This window comes from Trachypithecus francoisi, unplaced genomic scaffold (assembly GCF_009764315.1).
Source record: "Trachypithecus francoisi isolate TF-2019V2 unplaced genomic scaffold, Tfra_2.0 Lachesis_group9, whole genome shotgun sequence".
Lineage (NCBI taxonomy): Eukaryota > Metazoa > Chordata > Mammalia > Primates > Cercopithecidae > Trachypithecus > Trachypithecus francoisi.
In genome coordinates, this window is record NW_022681474.1 from 56,895,093 (window position 1) to 56,913,702 (window position 18,610).

General features: G+C 51.5%; 1 protein-coding gene across 4 annotated transcripts; it reads left to right on the forward strand.

Moving 5' to 3' along the window:
- Window positions 1–205: 205 nt before the first annotated feature.
- Window positions 206–17,060, forward strand: CXCL12 (C-X-C motif chemokine ligand 12). 4 transcript variants are annotated; one of them, XM_033208679.1, is made up of 4 exons: window positions 206–375; window positions 4,450–4,567; window positions 6,540–6,626; window positions 17,042–17,060. In XM_033208679.1, the coding sequence occupies exons 1-4, from the start codon at window positions 315–317 to the stop codon at window positions 17,043–17,045; spliced, it is 270 nt and encodes an 89-aa protein (XP_033064570.1). In that variant the 5' UTR covers window positions 206–314; the 3' UTR covers window positions 17,046–17,060. The 4 variants fall into 4 exon arrangements, with proteins under 4 accessions (XP_033064570.1, XP_033064569.1, XP_033064568.1 ...); XM_033208678.1 differs by lacking the exon at window positions 17,042–17,060 and adding an exon at window positions 11,914–15,095; XM_033208677.1 differs by lacking the exon at window positions 17,042–17,060 and adding an exon at window positions 9,220–11,907.
- Window positions 17,061–18,610: the final 1,550 nt, after the last annotated feature.

Below are 18,610 nucleotides of genomic sequence, written 5' to 3' on the forward strand. Positions count from 1 at the left end.
TGCGTGGCCCATTGGAGCCTGAGGTCACAGGCCGGAGCGCACTGCGGCCACCGAGCGCAGCGGGCGCGGAGGAGGGGCGAGGGGGAGGGGTGGGGGGCGCCGCCGAGGGAGTTGCGCCTCAGAGACCCCGGCCACGGCCAGCACTCGGCTCCGGGCCCGCCCCTCGCCGTGCGCCCCGCCCCGCCCCGCCTGGCTCTCGCATGTAAAGCGCCCGGCGCGCGCCTCCCACCGCCGCACTTTCACTCTCTGTTAGCCGAAGTGCCAGCTCTGCGTCCGGCCCGCGACCCGCGCTAGTCCGCCCGCCAGCCAGCGCCATGAACGCCAAGGTCGTGGTCGTGCTGGCCCTCGTGCTGACCACGCTCTGCCTCAGCGACGGTGAGTGCCCTTGGCGGGGAGGCCCTGGCGAGGGTCTGAGCTCCGGCTCCCGCCCGGCGCAGAGCCACAACTCCTCTGCTTGCGTCCGCAGTTTGAGCCGCCCGGCACAGTGGGGGTGGAGGCAGCTCGCTTCGCTGGGAGCTCCGGCGGTGTCGGGTCCAAAGCTACTTTTGCGCCGAGGCTTTGTGACCTGCAGAGAGCGACCGCCCGACCTCAGGCTGGCTGCAGAGCGAGGTCAGGCGGGACAACTGGGCAGGAATGCCCCGAGGGAGCGTTCGGGGCTGGCGCGGGAAGGCGCGGAGGTGGGGAGTCGCGGATCCCAGACCCCTGCCCGCCCACACCCCCAGCCATTGCATTCCCGCGCGGAGCTCGGTTTCCAGCGGCGAATGGGCTCCGAGGTCCCGCTGAGCACAGTGCTGGAGGTCGGGAGGTGCATGGTGAGAGTGCGCTTTGCAAAGTTCGCCTCATGCCGCGACTCGAGGCTGTGAGGTCTGATGCAGCCGCGCAGCCTCGGCTCCCTGCGAAGCCTATCCTCTCCCCACACCCTCGCGGGGCTCTGGGCCAGGCGCGGGCGGGCTGCGCGGCGCAGCTGTCGGGCTTGTGCCACCCGCCAGGCCGCGCTTCTGCACAGCTCCGCGGTCCGCAGCGACGCGGATCTGGGCGCGCGTCCAGCCTCTACCTCCCTGCCTCTTCTCGGGTTCACCTGAGAGAGGCCTAGGGACCCTCTGGGCCTCCCACGCCGCCTCCCCAGCTCCCCAAACACACCTGCAGATAGGCGCTTTTGTCACCAGCCGGCCAAGCGCTTTGCCCCTGAATGAGAGCTGCAGCAAAGTTCAATCTCCAAGGCCCTAAGCCACTGGGAACCGTGGTGTACCGTTTCACTGGGAGAGGGCTTTTTTCTTTTCTTTCGCTGAAGAGAAACTCGCTGCCCTGTCATAGGACACCGCTGCAAACCAAAATAAACTATTGCCTCTGAACACACGAGACGAAACCCTGTGGCTCAGGCCGCTGCGCTTCCTTGGCTGCGAAATTTCCTGCAAAGAGTTGAAGGACACCCTGAGTGCTCTTGCAGCCGTGGGCTGTGCGGGCCCAGCGCGCCTCAAGCCCTCGATTGGGTTCGTGCAGACGCGGCCCCGGCGTCCTCGCTGGCCGTGGACTGCGCGCTGATGTGAGCAGGGCCAGCGCAGCTGAGCCGGGCAGGAGAGGTTGGGCCGCCCGGGGTCGTGGCGGACTGCCTGAGAAGTGTTCAGGACACAGACTGAAGGCAATTGGGAATGTTTGTCGTTGTTGAAAAGTCCCTGAGGCAGTGTCTCCACACTGACCCCACAAGTCATGGGGCATGTTTCTAGATTTTATTGCTGGATATTCTTCTGTTCCTATAAGGACTCTGGTCTGGGCGGTTATTGACTGAGTGGTGGGATGAGGGTGGAGGTGTCACAGTGCACCGCTCTGGGAAACGGTGCTGCCCCCTCCCCTAGAGGGCTGGAGAGAGGCTTGGAATGAGGCACCCCGGTCCTTGAGTTATGGGTGCAGCTGACCTGGGGGAAGCACAAAGACGTGGGGTCTGTCCCAGACTCCTCTTAGCCTGGGAAGGGTGACATGGCCTTCAGAGTTGCCCCACTGGCAGCCAAGTAACCAGGGCAGGGGCCAGGCTCCAGGCAGGTCTGCTTCTCCTTGTACACATCGCCAGAATGCTTGTTTTTTTTTTTTCCCTCACCTCGCAGTGCCTGTGTTCCCTCTGGCCCCACAGTTAGTCCTTAAGCTGCAATACAGAGAGAGCTCGGCCAGGGGTCCTGCCCCTCCCCCACTGGCTGACTTCCGTCAGGCAGCTGGGCTCCTGGGCTTCCCGGGGTTAAACTCAGGGTGGGCCCCCTTCCCAAGCCTGCTTGGAGGGGCCAGCTGGGCTCCTGTCTCTGCATTAGACTGGAAGGCTTTCTGAAAACTCCTGGAGCCAGGCTCACCGGGTCCCAAATCCCGGGTACCATCAGAGCCAGTCAGGATTCTTGCCAGTACACGGATTTACATCCAGAACGGTTGGGAAAGTTAGTCTTACTGACAAAAAGCTGGAGGAAAGAGCACATGAGGTGCACACGAAACCCTTTTCTTTTGGTAAGCACACCTGGGGGCTCTGTCACTTTAAAAAGACCTGTTGAAATTCGCTGCTTGACAGGCGGGCCTTAGGTCCTGGGAGTAGAAACAAGAATTGCTTTTGAAGGAAACGGATAATCCCGAGGGGTGTAGGGGGAGAGGAGAGTGCGCCTGTGTGTTGAGCTCTGAATAGGTTCTGATTTCTGGCCTGATCACCGCTGCTTGGTTAGGGGAGCCAGAGGAGCTTCTCTTCTTTGGGCGCTGGAGAGTCACAGCCCCACCCACCCCAGCGGGGGCGGCTGCGGCATTTGCCCTTGGCTGCATACCTTCAAGCTCACTGTTGCTTGGGGGCGGGGTGGGGGGGCTTGTGCCTCACTACTGGGCTCCTATTCTCCTGTCCACCCCCAACCCACCCCCTGCCTCAGCTTGGAAGGGCCCAAAAGAAATCCAGGGAAACCTGGAGGCACAACACTCAGAGAGGAGCGTTTAGCTCCTCAGTTACCCAGGCTGCAGGCCGGGGCCCTGGTGGTGGCTTTCCCAGGTGATCTGGTTACATACAGTGCAGTGCAGACTTCCCCTGCAGGGTCCCAGTGCAGCTGCTGGAAGCGAGCCCCAGAGGTGCCTTTCTGGAGTTAGATCAGGTACAAATGTGAAGGCTGCTTTGGGTCTCTCCAGTGCCATGAGTCACCAGCAACCTGATGTTTGGCTTTCTCCTGGGTTTCAGGGAGTTGCATTTGGTCCAGGGGACAAGGAAGTGGGGGGACAAGTGGTCCCCTTTTCCTGCAACTTGGTGGCTAAATACACACTGCTGTTCCTAGTCCACATCATCCCTCAATTGATGGCAGCCTGTAGAAAAAAATAAAATAAAATGAGCCCCTTACTCAAGATTTCTTCCTGCTTCCCCAGCATTCTCTCCCAAAGGTGTAGAACTTCAGACAGAGGCTTCTCAGAACTTTATAAACAGGCAAGCTTAAAAAAAAAAGAAAAAGAAAAAAAAAATCTCTGGACTAAATATTCTTGGACATACATTTAATCTCTGATGAAAGGATCCACAAGTTCAAATAATTTGGGGTATTAAGCGGGGCTTGGATACAATCTGCAAGGAAAAAAACAAAAAAACAAAAAGCACACACAAATCCCAGCCCTCCAGGGCTTGCAATTCTATATTTAAAGGTTGAGCAGTGGGTTCTGCAGGAGCCCCTTGCTAATTCACACTAATGAGTGTCAATTATGGCATTTTGTAAATTGGTGATTTTGTAAAGATCTTAATACAATTCCTGAGGCCACAGAATCCCTGCCTAGGCAATGAAAACCACATTTGACTCCAGCTCCACTAATCTCCAAGCCTTGGGGGAAGTGCTGGGCAGAAGGTGGGCCCTTGGCCTGCTCTCAGGGGACTCACAGGTAGGAAGCCAGCCAGGATTCTTTTGTGCCTTCCAGAGCTTTAGGTGAATGTGAGGAGGGAGCTGTGGGGTTGGGGAGGGCAGCATTCCTGAGCGCTACTGTGCTTGCTGACTAGAGGCCTGGGCCAGAGGAGAGAGGCCAGAGAGCCTGGAGCCTCTTGTCCCCCTTCCTTTTCCCTGAGTAAAGAGATCTTTCTTAGTTGTCCCTTGAGGAATTTATTTTACAAAGAGTAACTGGGAATCTCAGTACCTTGGACTGAAACCGTTATCTCCTATAATTACTACCTTTACCTTGAGACACTGAGCAGGTGGCTTCTAATTTAATCCCCCCCCTCATCTAGGGTCCAGCTCTCCCCAGGCCTGTTAGTCTCCTTGCCCTGTAGAAGCTGAGTCTGAGCTCAGCCAGAACTCACCGTGCTGCCTGAGGAGATGGTCTTTCCCAAAATGCACCAGTAACCTGGAACTCACCCGGGTGATGCCGTCTCTTGATCCTTAATGGCTGCACCAACTGCTGCAGACCCAGACACACATTACCAAAATCTGGCAGGGTACTCAAGTGCCTTGTTCTCCTTACCTCTTCTAGGGAAGCCCGTCAGTCTGAGCTACAGATGCCCATGCCGATTCTTCGAAAGCCATGTTGCCAGAGCCAACGTCAAGCATCTCAAAATTCTCAACACTCCGAACTGTGCCCTTCAGATTGTGTAAGTCTTGAACATCATATAACGAACAAAGTTGCATCTAACGAACATAGTAACATCTAACCCAAGTCTTGTTAAAGGTGTAGAAGTGACATAAGCCAAGTGTCCAACCTTGAACTTGGCATAATTAGTGGCAGCTATTTTTACCATGAGGACCTTTAGTATGCCACCAGGCATGAATTTTAAAAGCTGCTCTTGGCCTGCACACCCTGCTGTGCTGGTAGTAGTTCTCTCTTCTTTCCAAACCTCCTTTCTTCAGCACAGCACAGCTAGATGCTGGAGAAACTATGGGCTTCGCCAGGGTTTTGGCTGAAGCCTACTAAATTAGCCAGCCCTTAGTTAATAACAGTGATAAATTGCCTGCCAGTTTCGGGGATCCGGTGCCCTACGTTAACTCACAAGACCTAAATTCAGTTTAAGTCCTCTTTAACCATTGGGTGAAACTTCAACATTTTCAGCTCACTTACCTGTATTTTCTCAAGTACAACATATGAGGTTTTGGTGTGGATGGCAGCCGCTAACATTTGATTTTATTCATTTGGGAAACAAAGACCAAAATCACACCTCCACAAGACAAGAGAATCTCAGCTGGGTACAGAAAACCGCAAGAAGTGCACGAAGAAAGCCATGTGCTTGAAAGCCTATAGCTTGGCCCTCTCATGCTCAAGAAGTCCTGTGTCTGAACACGGGGAAGCAAGGGCTCAGGGAGTCTCTTGGAGAGGATTTGATTGCTCAGAAGTCCTAGTGCAAAAACTGGAGTGGGGAGACAGCAGTTGGAACCAAAGCTACAAATTCCCAAAGACTTTTCCACCCAACACCAACAGTTTTTAGTTTTGATTTTAGAAAACTGTTTTTAGTTTTGAGTTAACCCTTTACTGCCTTGAATGTGTTTGTTATTTACAGTATATTTTAGGGCCCTAGAATATGAATGTTTTTTCAGTACTTTGTCTACAACATGATACTTTATCTCTTGTGAAGAGTATTTTAAAGATACTGAATTTAGCTAGCATGGACCTGCTTGAAGTTGAAGATGCCAAATACAATTCTCAGGTCTGAACAGACACTAAATTAACAATGGCAGGGCCTAGATTTGCACCCCAAAGTGGGTTGCTCCGAGCCACACCCACCTCTGTAACCCTCTTCACCTAATGGACAGGCTGCTTGAAGACTCCCTGGGTGCCCCTGAGCCACTGTCCTCAAGACCCTTAAGTACTTGGGCTGTGTGACATTCCCTGGCACCTAGGGCTTTCTGGCAAGAGATCCAGAGAGATGAATCAGGCCTTCCCCAGGAATTTGCCTGTAGGGAAGCTCTTGAGAGTGTGAACTTAAAAACAAATGAGACCAAGAAACATTCAGTGAACTTGTAAAATCTTTCTAGAAACTATTTTCTGGTAAGCCACCTGCACTGCCCCTCTCCTCCCTGGCTGGTCACCCTCCCGGTCAGACTGCGGTGACTTCTGGAGGCCTCCTGCCTCCAGGCTTCCTCACGCCCATCCTTAAGTCGGCCCTATGTCTATCAAGATGACCCATCCAAATAAACCTCTCATCTGTTGCTCTCCATTCTCCCCTCCACAGGCGCCTAGAGCATCCTGTCCTCCCCTTCCTCAGTGTCCTCTGCGTGCTTTGATAACCCCCCTGGTGTATTTGCTTCTGATTTTCCCTTCTCCTTTATTTACTCTCCAAGCTCCTACTTACCCTTCAAAGGCAGCTCAAATGCTCCCTTACATGAATTCCCCCTGCACCGCCACGGAAAGACTTCTGTTCCCATTTCTGTGTCTCTGCAATGGAACTTCCTGTACTGCCAGTGCCGAGCTTTCCCCAGCACACCGGGAGCACCTCTGGAGCCTGAGCATGCCCAAGTGGAGCACGGGGTGCCAGCAAGGGCCCTAGATGGGTGTTGGGGGAGCGGATGCACACGTTGCAGCAGCGCCTTCCTCCTGTGCAGCTGCACACTGTTGCCATTCTGTTTTCACAGAGCTCGGCTGAAGAACAACAACAGACAAGTGTGCATTGACCCGAAGCTAAAGTGGATTCAGGAGTACCTGGAGAAAGCTTTAAACAAGTAAGCACAACAGCCAAAAAGGACTTTCCGCTAGACCCACTTGAGGAAAACTGAAACTTTGTGAGAGATGAAAGGGCAAAGATGTGGGGGAGGGGGCCTTAATCATGAGGACCGGGTGTGTGTGTGGGGTGGGCACATTGATCTGGGATCGGGCCTGAGGTTTGCCAGCATTTAGACACCGCATTTATAGCATACGGTATGATATTGCAGCTTGTATTCATCCATGCCCTGTACCCGTGCACGTTGGAGCTTTTATTACTGGGGTTTTCTAAGAAAGAAATTGTATTATCAATAGCATTTCCAAGCAGTTAGTTCCTTCATGATCATCACAGTCATCATCATTCTCATTCTCATTTTTTAAACCAACGATTACTTCAAGATCTGAATTTGGCTTGTTTGGAGCATCTCCTCTGCTCCCCTGGGGAGTCTGGGCACAGTCAGGTGGTGGCTCAACAGGGAGTTACAAAAAGTATCCTTCCTCGAGACGCTGAGGCTCCTGCAGCAGCGCCCCTCCCAGGAGGAAGGCCTCTATGGCGCTCAGATACCAACCGGGGCTGGGTACTGCCACTGCCTTCACCTCCTCTTTCAACCTCAATGATTGGCTCTGTGGGCTCCATGTAGAAGCCACTGTCACTGGGACTGTGCTCAGAGACCCCTCTCCCAGCTATTCCCACCCTCTCCCCGACTCCGAGAGCATGCTTAATCCCGCTTCTGCTTCTCATTTCTGTAGCCTGATCAGCGCCGCACCAGCCGGGAAGAGGGTGATCGCTGGGCCTCGTGCCCTGCATCCCTCTCCTCCCAGGGCCTGCCCCCCAGCTCGGGCCCTCTGTGAGATCTGTCTTTGGCCTCCTCCCGAATGGAGCTGGCCCTGTCCTGGGGATGTGTGATGGTCCCCCTGCTTACCCACAAAAGACAAGTCTTTACAGAATCAAATGCAATTTTAAATCTGAGAGCTCGCTCTGAGCGATTTGGTTTTGTGATTGCCTCTGAAGCCTATGTATGCCATGGAGGCACTACAAACTCTGAGGTTTCTGAAATCAGAAGTGAAAAAAATCAATGAATAAACCAGCATCTTGCCACTGCCCCCTCCTGAAGCCACAGCAGGGTTTCAGGTTCCAATCAGAACTGTTGGCAAGATGACATTTCCATGCATAAATGCGATCCACAGATGGTCCTGGTGTTATTTGTAACTTTTTACAAGGCATTTTTTATATATATTTTTGTGCACATTTTTTTTTACGTTTCTTTAGAAAACAAATGTATTTCAGAATATATTTATAGTCGAACAATTCATATATTTGAAGTGGAGCCATATGAATGTCAGTAGTTTATACTTCTCTATTATCTGAAACTACTGGCAATTTGTAAAGAAATATATATGATATATAAATGTGATTGCAGCTTTTCAATGTTAGCCACAGTGTATTTTTTCACTTGTACTAAAATTGTATCAAATGTGACATTATATGCACTAGCAATAAAATGCTAATTGTTTCATGGTATAAACCTCCTACTGTATGTGGGAATTTATTTACCTGAAATAAAATTCATTAGTTGTTAGTGATGGAGCTCATAGAAGTTTCTGGTTTATACAGTTAAGCCTGCCTGCGGTCAGGTGCCGGAGACCCCTTCTCACAGCCCATGTGTGACAGTGTATGGGCTTTTTCTCACGAGCAGATTAGATCTGCAGCTCAAGTTTTTGGATCTTTTTTTTTTTTTTTTTTAAACCCAATTGAAATAGTAGTGCTGGTTTTCTGAAGAATAATATTTGACTCACTAATTCCTCTTCCCTCCCTCCTCCTCCTCGGTTCTCCTAACATCCCCATGTAATCCCCAGAGACTCAACCCTAGTAATATCAACCTTTCACATTTTCCCATGTAAAAATCCCATGACTCCAGGCCATGGTTAATATCAAGCTTTCACAGGGACAGGTGGCCTCACCCCATAAATCATTAAATACCATTCAGCTTGAATCATTTTAATGTGACAGTCACGAGCCAGTTGCTCTAATAAAAATCTGCTAACCAGCTCTCTCCCTTGCTCTCCAGAACAATTGCATTCATTCCCAGGAGTGTTCACAGGCGTCTAGAAAGGGGAAGGTGGGACCACTGCCTTTTTTCTCCTCTTCCAAATGGCAGTCTGAACCTGGGGCCCGCAGCCTCCAAATGTCCAAATGCAGGCATTCCTTAGAGAAAGCTAAGAGTTCAGCCCTGCATTGAGGAGAAAAAGTCCCATGAGAGCAGGGCAGGGCAAGGTGACAAGGACCGCAATGGCCAGCCTGGCCCTGGGTGTACCCTGAGATGTGGATTCCTTGTCCCCAGTGGGAACCAGATTCAGGTTGGTAGATGGGCAGTCACTGTAACCCATTCACAAAGGTGTTCTAGGAGCCCATGGAACATTTGTTTGAATGGAAGGAAATGTCCAATTTATTTTAGTAAATCACTGATAAACAGTGCTTTGACCAGGGGCCTCCAGGTCTGAGACTGAAAGCACAGTTTAACTGGTACATGGGCCAGTGTTAAATCGTATGCAGACTGAGACGAACTTTTGTTTATTTGCACATTATTAATGGTTCTACTAATTTTATCTAAGGGGGCGCAGAGAAGAAAAAGTGGGGAAAAAAGAAAAGATAGGAAAAAAGAAGCGACAGAAGAAGAGAAAGGCTGCCCAGAAAAGGAAAAACTAGTTCTCTGCCACCTCGAGATGGACCACAGTGCACTTACTCTCGGCGCTTTGTAAATTTGCTCGATCCTCCTCCAGGACAGACCCCCATGCAGACCGGGCAGGGTCTCAGACTTCCGTGGGGGAGCAGTGCTTTGCTGCCCTGCCAGCCACACCGGCTTCTGTATTTATGTGCTTTCAAAGGCCCTTATTGGTCTGCTAAGTTATGAAGAAAGTAGTTGTGCAGAGACTGGGGCAGGGGTCTGTGATGCGGAGCCTGTGTGCTCAGGACTCTGTCCAGAATAGCCTGGGAGCTCCAGGAATGCCCAGGTTTGCTGAGCCCCTCAGCCCACCCTCCACTTCCTCTCTTAGAAGGCCCACGCTCACTGGGGAGCTCACCAGCTCCACACACTTGCAGTCTGCATTCCTGTGGAGACCAGGTTGTGGCCACCTGGCCAGTGTGCAGGGCAGCCTGCTAGCCCAGTAGAGGTAGCCTTGCCAGGAAGCGGGTGTGCCACCCCTCTGTGGCCCTCAGGAAAGGTGAAAACTGACTGACTCTCAGGGCTAGGCCCTAGCTTTTTCCAAATACCCATTGCCTTTCCCTCCACCACTCTGCCACCTGGGAAGGGGCTTCTTCAGCCCCTCCTTCCTGGGTTGTGGGAGTGGCTTTATCCCCAAGCCCAGGTGGGTTTCTGCAAACTGTGTGGGGTGAGCCGGAGGGAATGCTGCATTCTCAGAGAGCAGATGTGGAAACACTTCTCAGGGAGCTCCTTTTTGGGCAATTCTCTTTAGAGTCTTTAAACAGGTCCCCCACGTGGAGGATGTGCTATGGAACTTTGCAAGGGTCCTGAATCCCTGGGGATCCCAGCCTGTCCCCTCCCGCCTCCTGTGTGATGGCGTGTGCTCCGGCTGCACAGCGCAGCTGCCTCAGTCTTCATTCATGGGAAATACCTTATCTGCCTAAAGCAAATACCACTTAAGCTCTAGAACTTTCCTGCACCCTCCGTCCCTGCCCATGTAGATGTATATGTGATATTTTTTGGCAAGTTTCTCTAATCTGGCCTGGGAGGATGGAAGAGCAAGGCCCCCATTTCAGTAGTGCTCTGAAAAAGGATGCACTGAATTTCTCAGCCCTTCTCCACCTCACATAAACACCTGCCCACCCTGCACCCCGAACCCGGGTCATAATTTTAATAAATGCAAAAAGAGGAAGTGGTTGGAGGATGGAGCACATGGAATTCAGGAGAAAACCCACCAAGACCCCTGCATGTCAGACACACCCCGACCCGGAGCACCGTGTCCCCTTGAGCTTTAATGAGCTCCCTGTGATCACAGCCATGCCTTCTCCTCCTTGTGGAGGCATCCTAGGATGCTTCAGCCAAAGGCCTTTGTTTCCAGCCACTATCCCTTTTATCTGGACAACTCTCCAGGCCTACGTTCCTCTTGCCAGCACTGGGGGTAACAGGCCTGAGCCCTGGATTCAGCGATGCCCTAGTCTTCTGCCTTCCCCACGTCTTAAGGCACAGGGCTGTTGGGTGGGCTGCCTGGGGCTGCCATCTTTCCCGTGGAAGCCAGTAGCTGCTCTGGTCCATGGGACTCTGACAAAAGCGCCCCAAGAGGGCCAACCTGTGCCCCCCTACTTGGCTGTGTTCTTTGGACTCCACATGCGGCAGGGCTCTGTGCCTGGGGAGGGGTGGCCAGTCTGTCCTGGTCAGCATGAAAAGCTGTTGGCTCCCTAGGGACAGAGGGCCCAGCTAAGGCTGCCTGAGGATACAGACTGCTTGCTGCAGTGACAAGCAATGCTGCCTCCCTCCCATCCCCCTCCTGGGGAGCAGGGTCTGCAGGGACTGAGAGTGGGTCCCACCTTGAGAACGCATGCAAGGTCCGTCCTGTCTTGATGTGACTGCACATGCCCTGGGGGCTCACTGTGGCTTACAAGTGGCCTATGAAGCTCCTGGGAGCAGGTGGTACACCCACTGCTGAAGACAGGGTCGCCGTGGAAGAGCAAAGAGCCTGACCAGGATTCCTGGTGGGTTGAAACTAGGAAGTGCTCACACCAGTCAGAGTCAAATGAGAGGTGCACCATGGTCACTACTCTGTCCAGCATGCATTCCTCCTGGGAGGTCCTGGCCGCCTGTGCACCCACCCCTGAGCCACCTCCAGCAGCCCCACCTGGGGCCACCTGCAGTGGCATGGCCCCTGGCTGAGAGGCTCCGAGGGCGAGGGGTTACTGGAAGCCATGAAAGTGTCTCTTGGGAGAGTCGAGGCCAGGATGCAGGGCAGCAGCATCCTGAGCCTCAGTCCCACGCCAGTGCCGGGTAAGCAGTGTGCCCTGTCCCCGTTGTATGACCACTCTGATGGGCCTCTCTGTGCCTTCATGCGTCTGCCACGTGTCTGTTCTCTGCTTTCTGCTGTCCATGGGTCCTTCCGCTTCAGCCTGGCTGCGTCTCGCACTCCCCTCCCCTCTGCTGTCCCAGGGCCTCTGAAGGGAGATGCATGGCCAAGGTGGCAACTTGGAAGTAGGGAGTGGCCCCAGGGCCTCCACGCAGGCAGTCGCCCTGCAGGAGCCAGCTGGGTGTGGGGGGAACCTGCCTTAATGGTGTTTCCCTCTGTTCTTGTCAACAGGAGGTTCAAGATGTGAGAGGGTCAGACGCCTGAGGAACCCTTACAGTAGGAGCCCAGCTCTGAAACCAGTGTTAGGGAAGGGCCTGCCACAGCCTCCCCTGCCAGGGCAGGGTCCCAGGCATCGCCAAGGGCTTTGTTTTGCACACTTTGCTGTATTTTCACCATTTGATTATGTAGCAAAATACATGACATTTATTTTTCATTTAGTTTGATTATTCAGTGTCACTGGTGACACATAGGAGCTTAGACTAAGACCATTATTGTACTTGCCTTATTAGAGTGTCTTTCCATGGAGCCGCTCCTCTGACTCAGGGCTCCTGGGTTTTGTATTCTCTGAGCTGTGCAGATGGGGAGACTGGGCTGAAGGGACCTCACCCCCATGGTCAGCCCTAGGGTGGAGAACCACCAGGAGGGATGCCTGTGGGTACCAGGACCAGTCAACCTGGGCAAAGCCTAGTGAAGGCTTCTCTCTGGGATGGGATGGTGGAGGGCCACACGGGAGGCTCACCCACTTCTCCATCCACATGGGAGCCAAGTCTGCCTGTTCTGAGAGGGCAGCAGGGCTACCCTGAGCTGAGGCAGCAGTGTGAGGTCAGGGCAGAGTGAGACCCAGCCCTCATCCCGAGTACCTCCACATCCTCCACGTTCTGCTCATCATTCTGTGTCTCATCCATCATCATGTGTGTCCACGACTGTCTCCATGGCCCCGCAAAAGGACTCTCAGGACCAAAGCTTTCATATAAACTGTGCACCAAGCAGGAAATGAAAATGTCTCGTGTTACCTGAAAACTGTGCACATCTGTGTCTTGTTTGAAATATTGTCCATTGTCCAATCTTGTGTTTTTGTTCAAAGCCAGCATCCTCCTCTGTGACCAATGTCTTGATGCATGCACTGTTCCCCCTGTGGAGCCGCTGAGCGAGGAGATTCCCCTTAGAGTGCAGTCCTGATCAGAGCCGTGTTCCTTTGGGGTGAACTACCTTGGTTCCCCCACTGATCACAAAACCATGGTGGGTCCATGGGCAAAGCCCAAGGGAATTTGGTGTGCACCAGGGTTGACCCCAGAGGCTTGCTGCCCCATCAGTGCTCCCTCACCTGTCAGTACCTTCAAACTAGGGCCAAGCCCAGCAGTGCTTGCAGAAAACAAGCATTCACAACTTGTTTTTGGTTTTTAAAACCCAGCCCATAAAATAATCAATCCTGGACATGAAGATTTCTTCCCAATTCACATCTAACCTCATCTTCTTCACCATTTGGCACTGCCATCATCTCCTGCCTTCCTCCCTGGGCCCTCTCTGCTCTGCGTGTCACCTGTGCTTCGGGCCCTTCCCACAGGACATTTCTCTAAGAGAGCGATGTTCTGTGCAAAGAGTAAGTCAACCTGCCTGACATTTGGAGTGTTCCCCTTCCACTGAGGACAGTCAATAGAGCTGTACTAAGCCACTTAAAATGTTCCCTTTTGACAAAGGCAAGCACTTGCGGGTTTTTGTTTTGTTTTTAATTCAGTCTTACGAATACTTTTCCCCTTTGATTAAAGACCCCAGTTTTAAAAAAAATTAATGAAGAAAGTGGAAAACACGAAAGTCAAAGCAAGGACACTGTGTGTAACATGTAGGAAGTAGGAAGTAAATTATAGTGGCGTAATCTTGATTTGTAAATGTTTTTGAATTTAATAATCTGTAGAGTTATTAGTAACATGTGTTAAGTATTTTCATAAGTATTTCAAATTGGATCTTCATGACAGAAGGCAAATCCATCAACCAAAATTGTCCCTTAAACAAAAATTAAAATCCTCAATCCTGCTATGTTACATTGAAAAGCTAGAGCCTGAGGGATCTTTATTAGTTATAAAGACACAGAACTCTTTCAAAACCTTTTGAAATTAACCTCTCAGTATAGCAGTATAATTGAGTTTTCAGTGGGGCAGCCATTATCCAGGTAATCCAAGATATTTTAAAATCTGTCACGTAGAACTTGGACTTACCTGCCCCCAATCCATGAACCTAGACCATTGAATTCTTGGTTGAGGAAACAAACATGACCCTAAATCTTGACTACAGTCAGGAAAGGAATCACTTCTATTTCTCCTCCATGGGAGAAAATAGATAAGAGTAGAAACTGCCAGGAAGATTATTTGCATAACAATTCCTCTGCTAACAATCAGCTCCTTGGTGGAGACTGCCCAGCTAAAGCAATATGCATTTAAATACAGTCTTCCTTTGCAAGGGAAAAGGCTCTTGTAATCCAAATCTCTTTTTGCTTTCAAACTGCTAGTCAAGTGTGTCAGGGAGCTGTTGACTAGGGATCCCTCATCTGTCCTGGGACCTGGTGTTGACTCTACCTGACATTCCCTTGGGCTCCCAGTAACCTCTTTGGAGGCCCTCACTGCCAGCTCTGCATCAGGACCCAGAGGAAGGGGCCAGAGGCTTGTGGACTGGCTGTGTGTTGGGATTGAGTCTTTGCAACGTGTTTGTGCTGCTGTGTGTCCCCCTCTGTCCAGGCACTGAGACACCAGCGAGGAGGCTCCAGAGGGCACTCTGCTTGTTATTAGAGATTACTTCCTGAGACAAAAGGTTCAGCTTGGAGCAGAGGGGCTGAATAGCAGAAAGTTCCCCTCCTCCCCCACCACCCACAACCTTAGATGTTCTAAGTCTTTCCATTGGATCTCATTGGACCCTTCCATGGTGTGATCTTCTGACTGGTGTTATCACCATGGGCTCCCTGACTGGGAGTTGATCACCTTTCCCAGGTGCTACACCCTTTTCCAGCTGGATGAGAATTTGAGTGCTCTGATCCCTCTACAGAGCTTCCCTGACCCATTCTGAAGGAGCCTCATTCCTGGGAAATACTCCCTAAAAACTTCCAAATCCCCTAAGCAGACCACTGACAAAACCATGTAGAAAATTTGTTATTTTGCAACCTCGCTGAACTCTCAGTCTCTGAGCAGTGAAGGATTCAGTGTTAAATGTGACGAATACTGTATATTGTATTGTTTCAATTGCATCTCCCAGATAATGTGAAAATGGTCCAGGAGAAGGCCAATTCCTATATGCAGTGTGCTTTAAAAAGTAAATAAATAAGAAACAACTCTTTGAGAAACAACAATTTCTACTTTGAAGTCATACCAATGAAAAAATGTATATGCACTTATAATTTTCCTAATAAAGATCTGTACTCATATGTAGCCACCAACAGTTTGAAATTAGTGTTACTACTTGGAATTTTCTGGACATGGTTTTTTTCCCTCAAACCCAAAACTGAGGGTTGTGTAATCCTGGCTACAGTGGTTCATGGAAAACAGGGCATTGTAATCATGCTAATCACAGCTGAGAACTCTGGAGGCATACTTGCCTCTTCTGGACAGCTGATCCTTAGCAGGGAAAGGTGCTCCCTTTTCTCTGAGTGTCTTTGGTTTTGCTAGAATTGTTCTGAAAGGTCAGCATCTCCTCTACTCCTCAAGGGATGGTTTTGTGCAAGCGTCTCAGGTATTTACTGACAGCTATGAGGAGGGAAACCCACACTGCCCTTCTCAGTCCTGGGAGAATGCAACAGAGGTCTGGCCCTGATGATAATTGCTGAGGACCAATGCTCTGTGTGTTTCCTGCTCTGCACAGGGACCCTGCTGGAAGCCAGACACTATTCTGTCATCTAGCAATGACTAGCCAGCACTGTCCTGGACACGGGGCATAGGAGATGAGCCCGACAGACGGACTCTGGTCCTCACAGAGTTCAGCCCGTAACACTCTCTAGCACATTCTCTGTCATCCACAGTCAACCTTGTTGGAAAGGAGAGGTCACCACGAAAGTTCCGAATGTCTGCGTCAGATTGTCTGGTCCTCCAAGCCCTCTTCCCCATTGGTCCAGATGTGATCTCATCATCCCATGCCAAACCTTCCCGCGACTTAATGGGATGGTCATCATGTGGGTGCTAAGTTGCAGATGGACTGGGAAAGGGAGAAGGGTTAGAGCAGGCTGGGAAGGGCCGCATGGTGTCAGGGGACCTGTGCAGGCTTCACGGAAGATCAGTAGACTGGGGCTTGCGTCCCATTCACTCTCTGCTCCCTCTGTGATTTGAGATACATCCCTTGATCTCTGTGAGTTCCAGTCTCCCACCTGCAACACCGAAGCTTATTATTGGCAAGGGTCAGGAGGATTAGACTGGGAGAATGTGTGGAAGCAGCTAGCTTTTGAGGGACAGGACAAAGCCCACCCCTCACCCCAAAAGTTCCCCATTTTGTTCCCTCTCTTCACCTCCTGTTTCCTGGAGTCCACAAAGCTAGAATAAGACCCACATCTGCCTCTGCTGAGCCCCTTAACAAAGCTCAGAGACCAAGGGAGCAGGAAGTGACCTGGAAGCTGAGCCTGCCCCTCAGATAAAGGATGGGGAGAAGTCACTGGGTCGTATCCCCTGTGTCTCCAACACACCACACTGCTATCCTAGCACTGAGAATCAACAACGGGCCAACCCTTCAAAATGACCTGGCATCAGAAAGAAAGCCTGAGTCCTGGCATGCTTGCACTGTCCCCTCATTTACTTGGCCAACAACAGCTGCGATGCCACTCCTGCACCGCAGGAGTGTGGGGAGCAAGACACACTCGCTCTAATTCCACGAAGCCTGCAGTCTGACGACTGCCATGTGAGAAGTGGGTATTTTCATAGATTGTGGTATATTCAGGCATCAGGGAAGCATAAAACAGAAAAGACCCCTAATTTAGGCATCAGTGAGGAGTCGCTTAAAAAGTGCTTGTGAAGGTGAGACCTGAGAAAAGTGGATTCTTTGGAGGGGTGGTCTACTGAGCCCATGAGGGCTGGCATGGAGAGCCAGGTGGTATCCTCCTGTGAATTGGAAAGGGGACTTATTCTAGAAGCCGGAGGTGTAGCTCACACAGGGAGTCTGGCACGGGGGGCACAGGGCACTGGGTTTCAGCCTCCTCATTCCCATCACTTGTGGGAGGCACAAACACAGCTGAGAAAGCTGGACCCCCACAGTGATGGGGTCCCCTCAGCATGGCTGATTGCATGAAGTGGACACCAGATGCATATTGCAGGCCAATCTGATTTTCTGTCACAGGAGTACACGGCTGTGATTCAACAGCATCAGGCTTTGCTCCCTTTCTCTGTGCCTGCAGCTGAGGACTGGGCACTCTGGAGTGTGGGCCACCGGGAGACAGAAGCGGAAGGAGCCTCCACTGCTTGAAACAGATTCAGAGAAGTGGGGATGCAAGACCAGGAAGCCCTAGAGGGAAGCAACCTGTGGCTGCCCATGGAGGGCCTGGAGAACCTCTGAGGGCATTGGTCCCTGGTGAGGTCTGGCCGCACTCCCTGCCTTGGGTTCTGTGTGTTCCAAGTAAATTGTCTTGGAGCTAAAATGAGGATTTCTGCTATTTACACTCAAATAATCATCACCAGGGTCAACTTGCAAGCTCCAAAGAAAGACCATTTAGACGAGCAGTCCTCAACCTTTTTGGTACCAGGGATTGGTTTCTTGGAAGACAATTTTTCCACGGACACTGCAGAGTGGGGTGAATGTGGTTTCTGGATGAAACTGTTCCACCTCAGAGGATCAGGCATGAGTTAGATTCTCATAAGCAGCACACAGTCTAGATCCCTGGCATGCGCAGTTAACAATAGGGTTCTCAGTCCTAGGAGAATCAAATGCTGTTGCTGATCTGACAGGCGGGGCTCAGGCAGTAGTGCTCCCCCATCTACAGCTCATGTCCTGCTGTGCAGTCCAGTTCCTAACAGGCCATGGACCCCTACTGGTCTGCAGCCTGGGAGCTGGGGACCCCTGATTTAGACCACACAGATTCCCTAGCCGTGCCTGCTACCCATTAGGATTGATCAAAGACCCAGAGGCATTCCTGAAGCCTCCACATAAGGCACACAGGACCCAGCAGCACCCACCCTGCCTGCCCAGCATCAGCTGTGGAGAGACAGGTGAACATCTGTCAGCCTAGGAGAGCTCTGGCACAGCCACTGGTGTGTACAGGGAAGGCTGGGGCCCACCACACAGTCTGTGTATCTGCTGAGCATAGCAAACTGGAGACAGCTAAGTCCTCAGCTGTCCTCAGGTGGAGTCCGCTCCTAGGCATCCCCCACTAGGAGGAAGCTCCATAATGCCTTTTCAGGGTTTCCTGCCAGTGCCTAGTCATGGTTGTTTCACAGACTTAATGAGTAAGCTGACTCTTCAGGCTGCAAGGCAGCACCAGGCCTTGGGCGGCAGCCTCTGGTCAAGTCAGAGCCCAACCCTGGGGTTCCCATCTTAGCTGCTCTTGGATTTCAAGGCCATTGCCTTGCTACATGTAAGAGCATAAGGAATTGTGTCCACCTCTTGGCCCATGAAACCAAACAGAAACAAAGCTGAGTGAAGCCATAGATGAAGCCTCTGAACTCCCCAACCCTCCTATTCTTGCTATGAATGGAGGGGCCTGGGGTAGCAAGTGGAGCTTGTGGACTTGGCAGCTGAGTGGAAAGAGCCCCGGGCCTAGAATGAAGGACTCAGCTGTCAATTGCTGTTTAACCTTCCCCAGCTAAGTCTCACTCAGTCCACCCTGCACCTGCACCTCCAAAGCTGATCGGAGCTTAGAAAAAATTCTTCCCTGCTGTCCATTCTTAAAATTCATACTCAGCTGCCTGATTCTACTCAGCCCAGTATGGGGCTTGTTCCATACTTTCTTCCCTTTCCTTAAGCTTTCTTC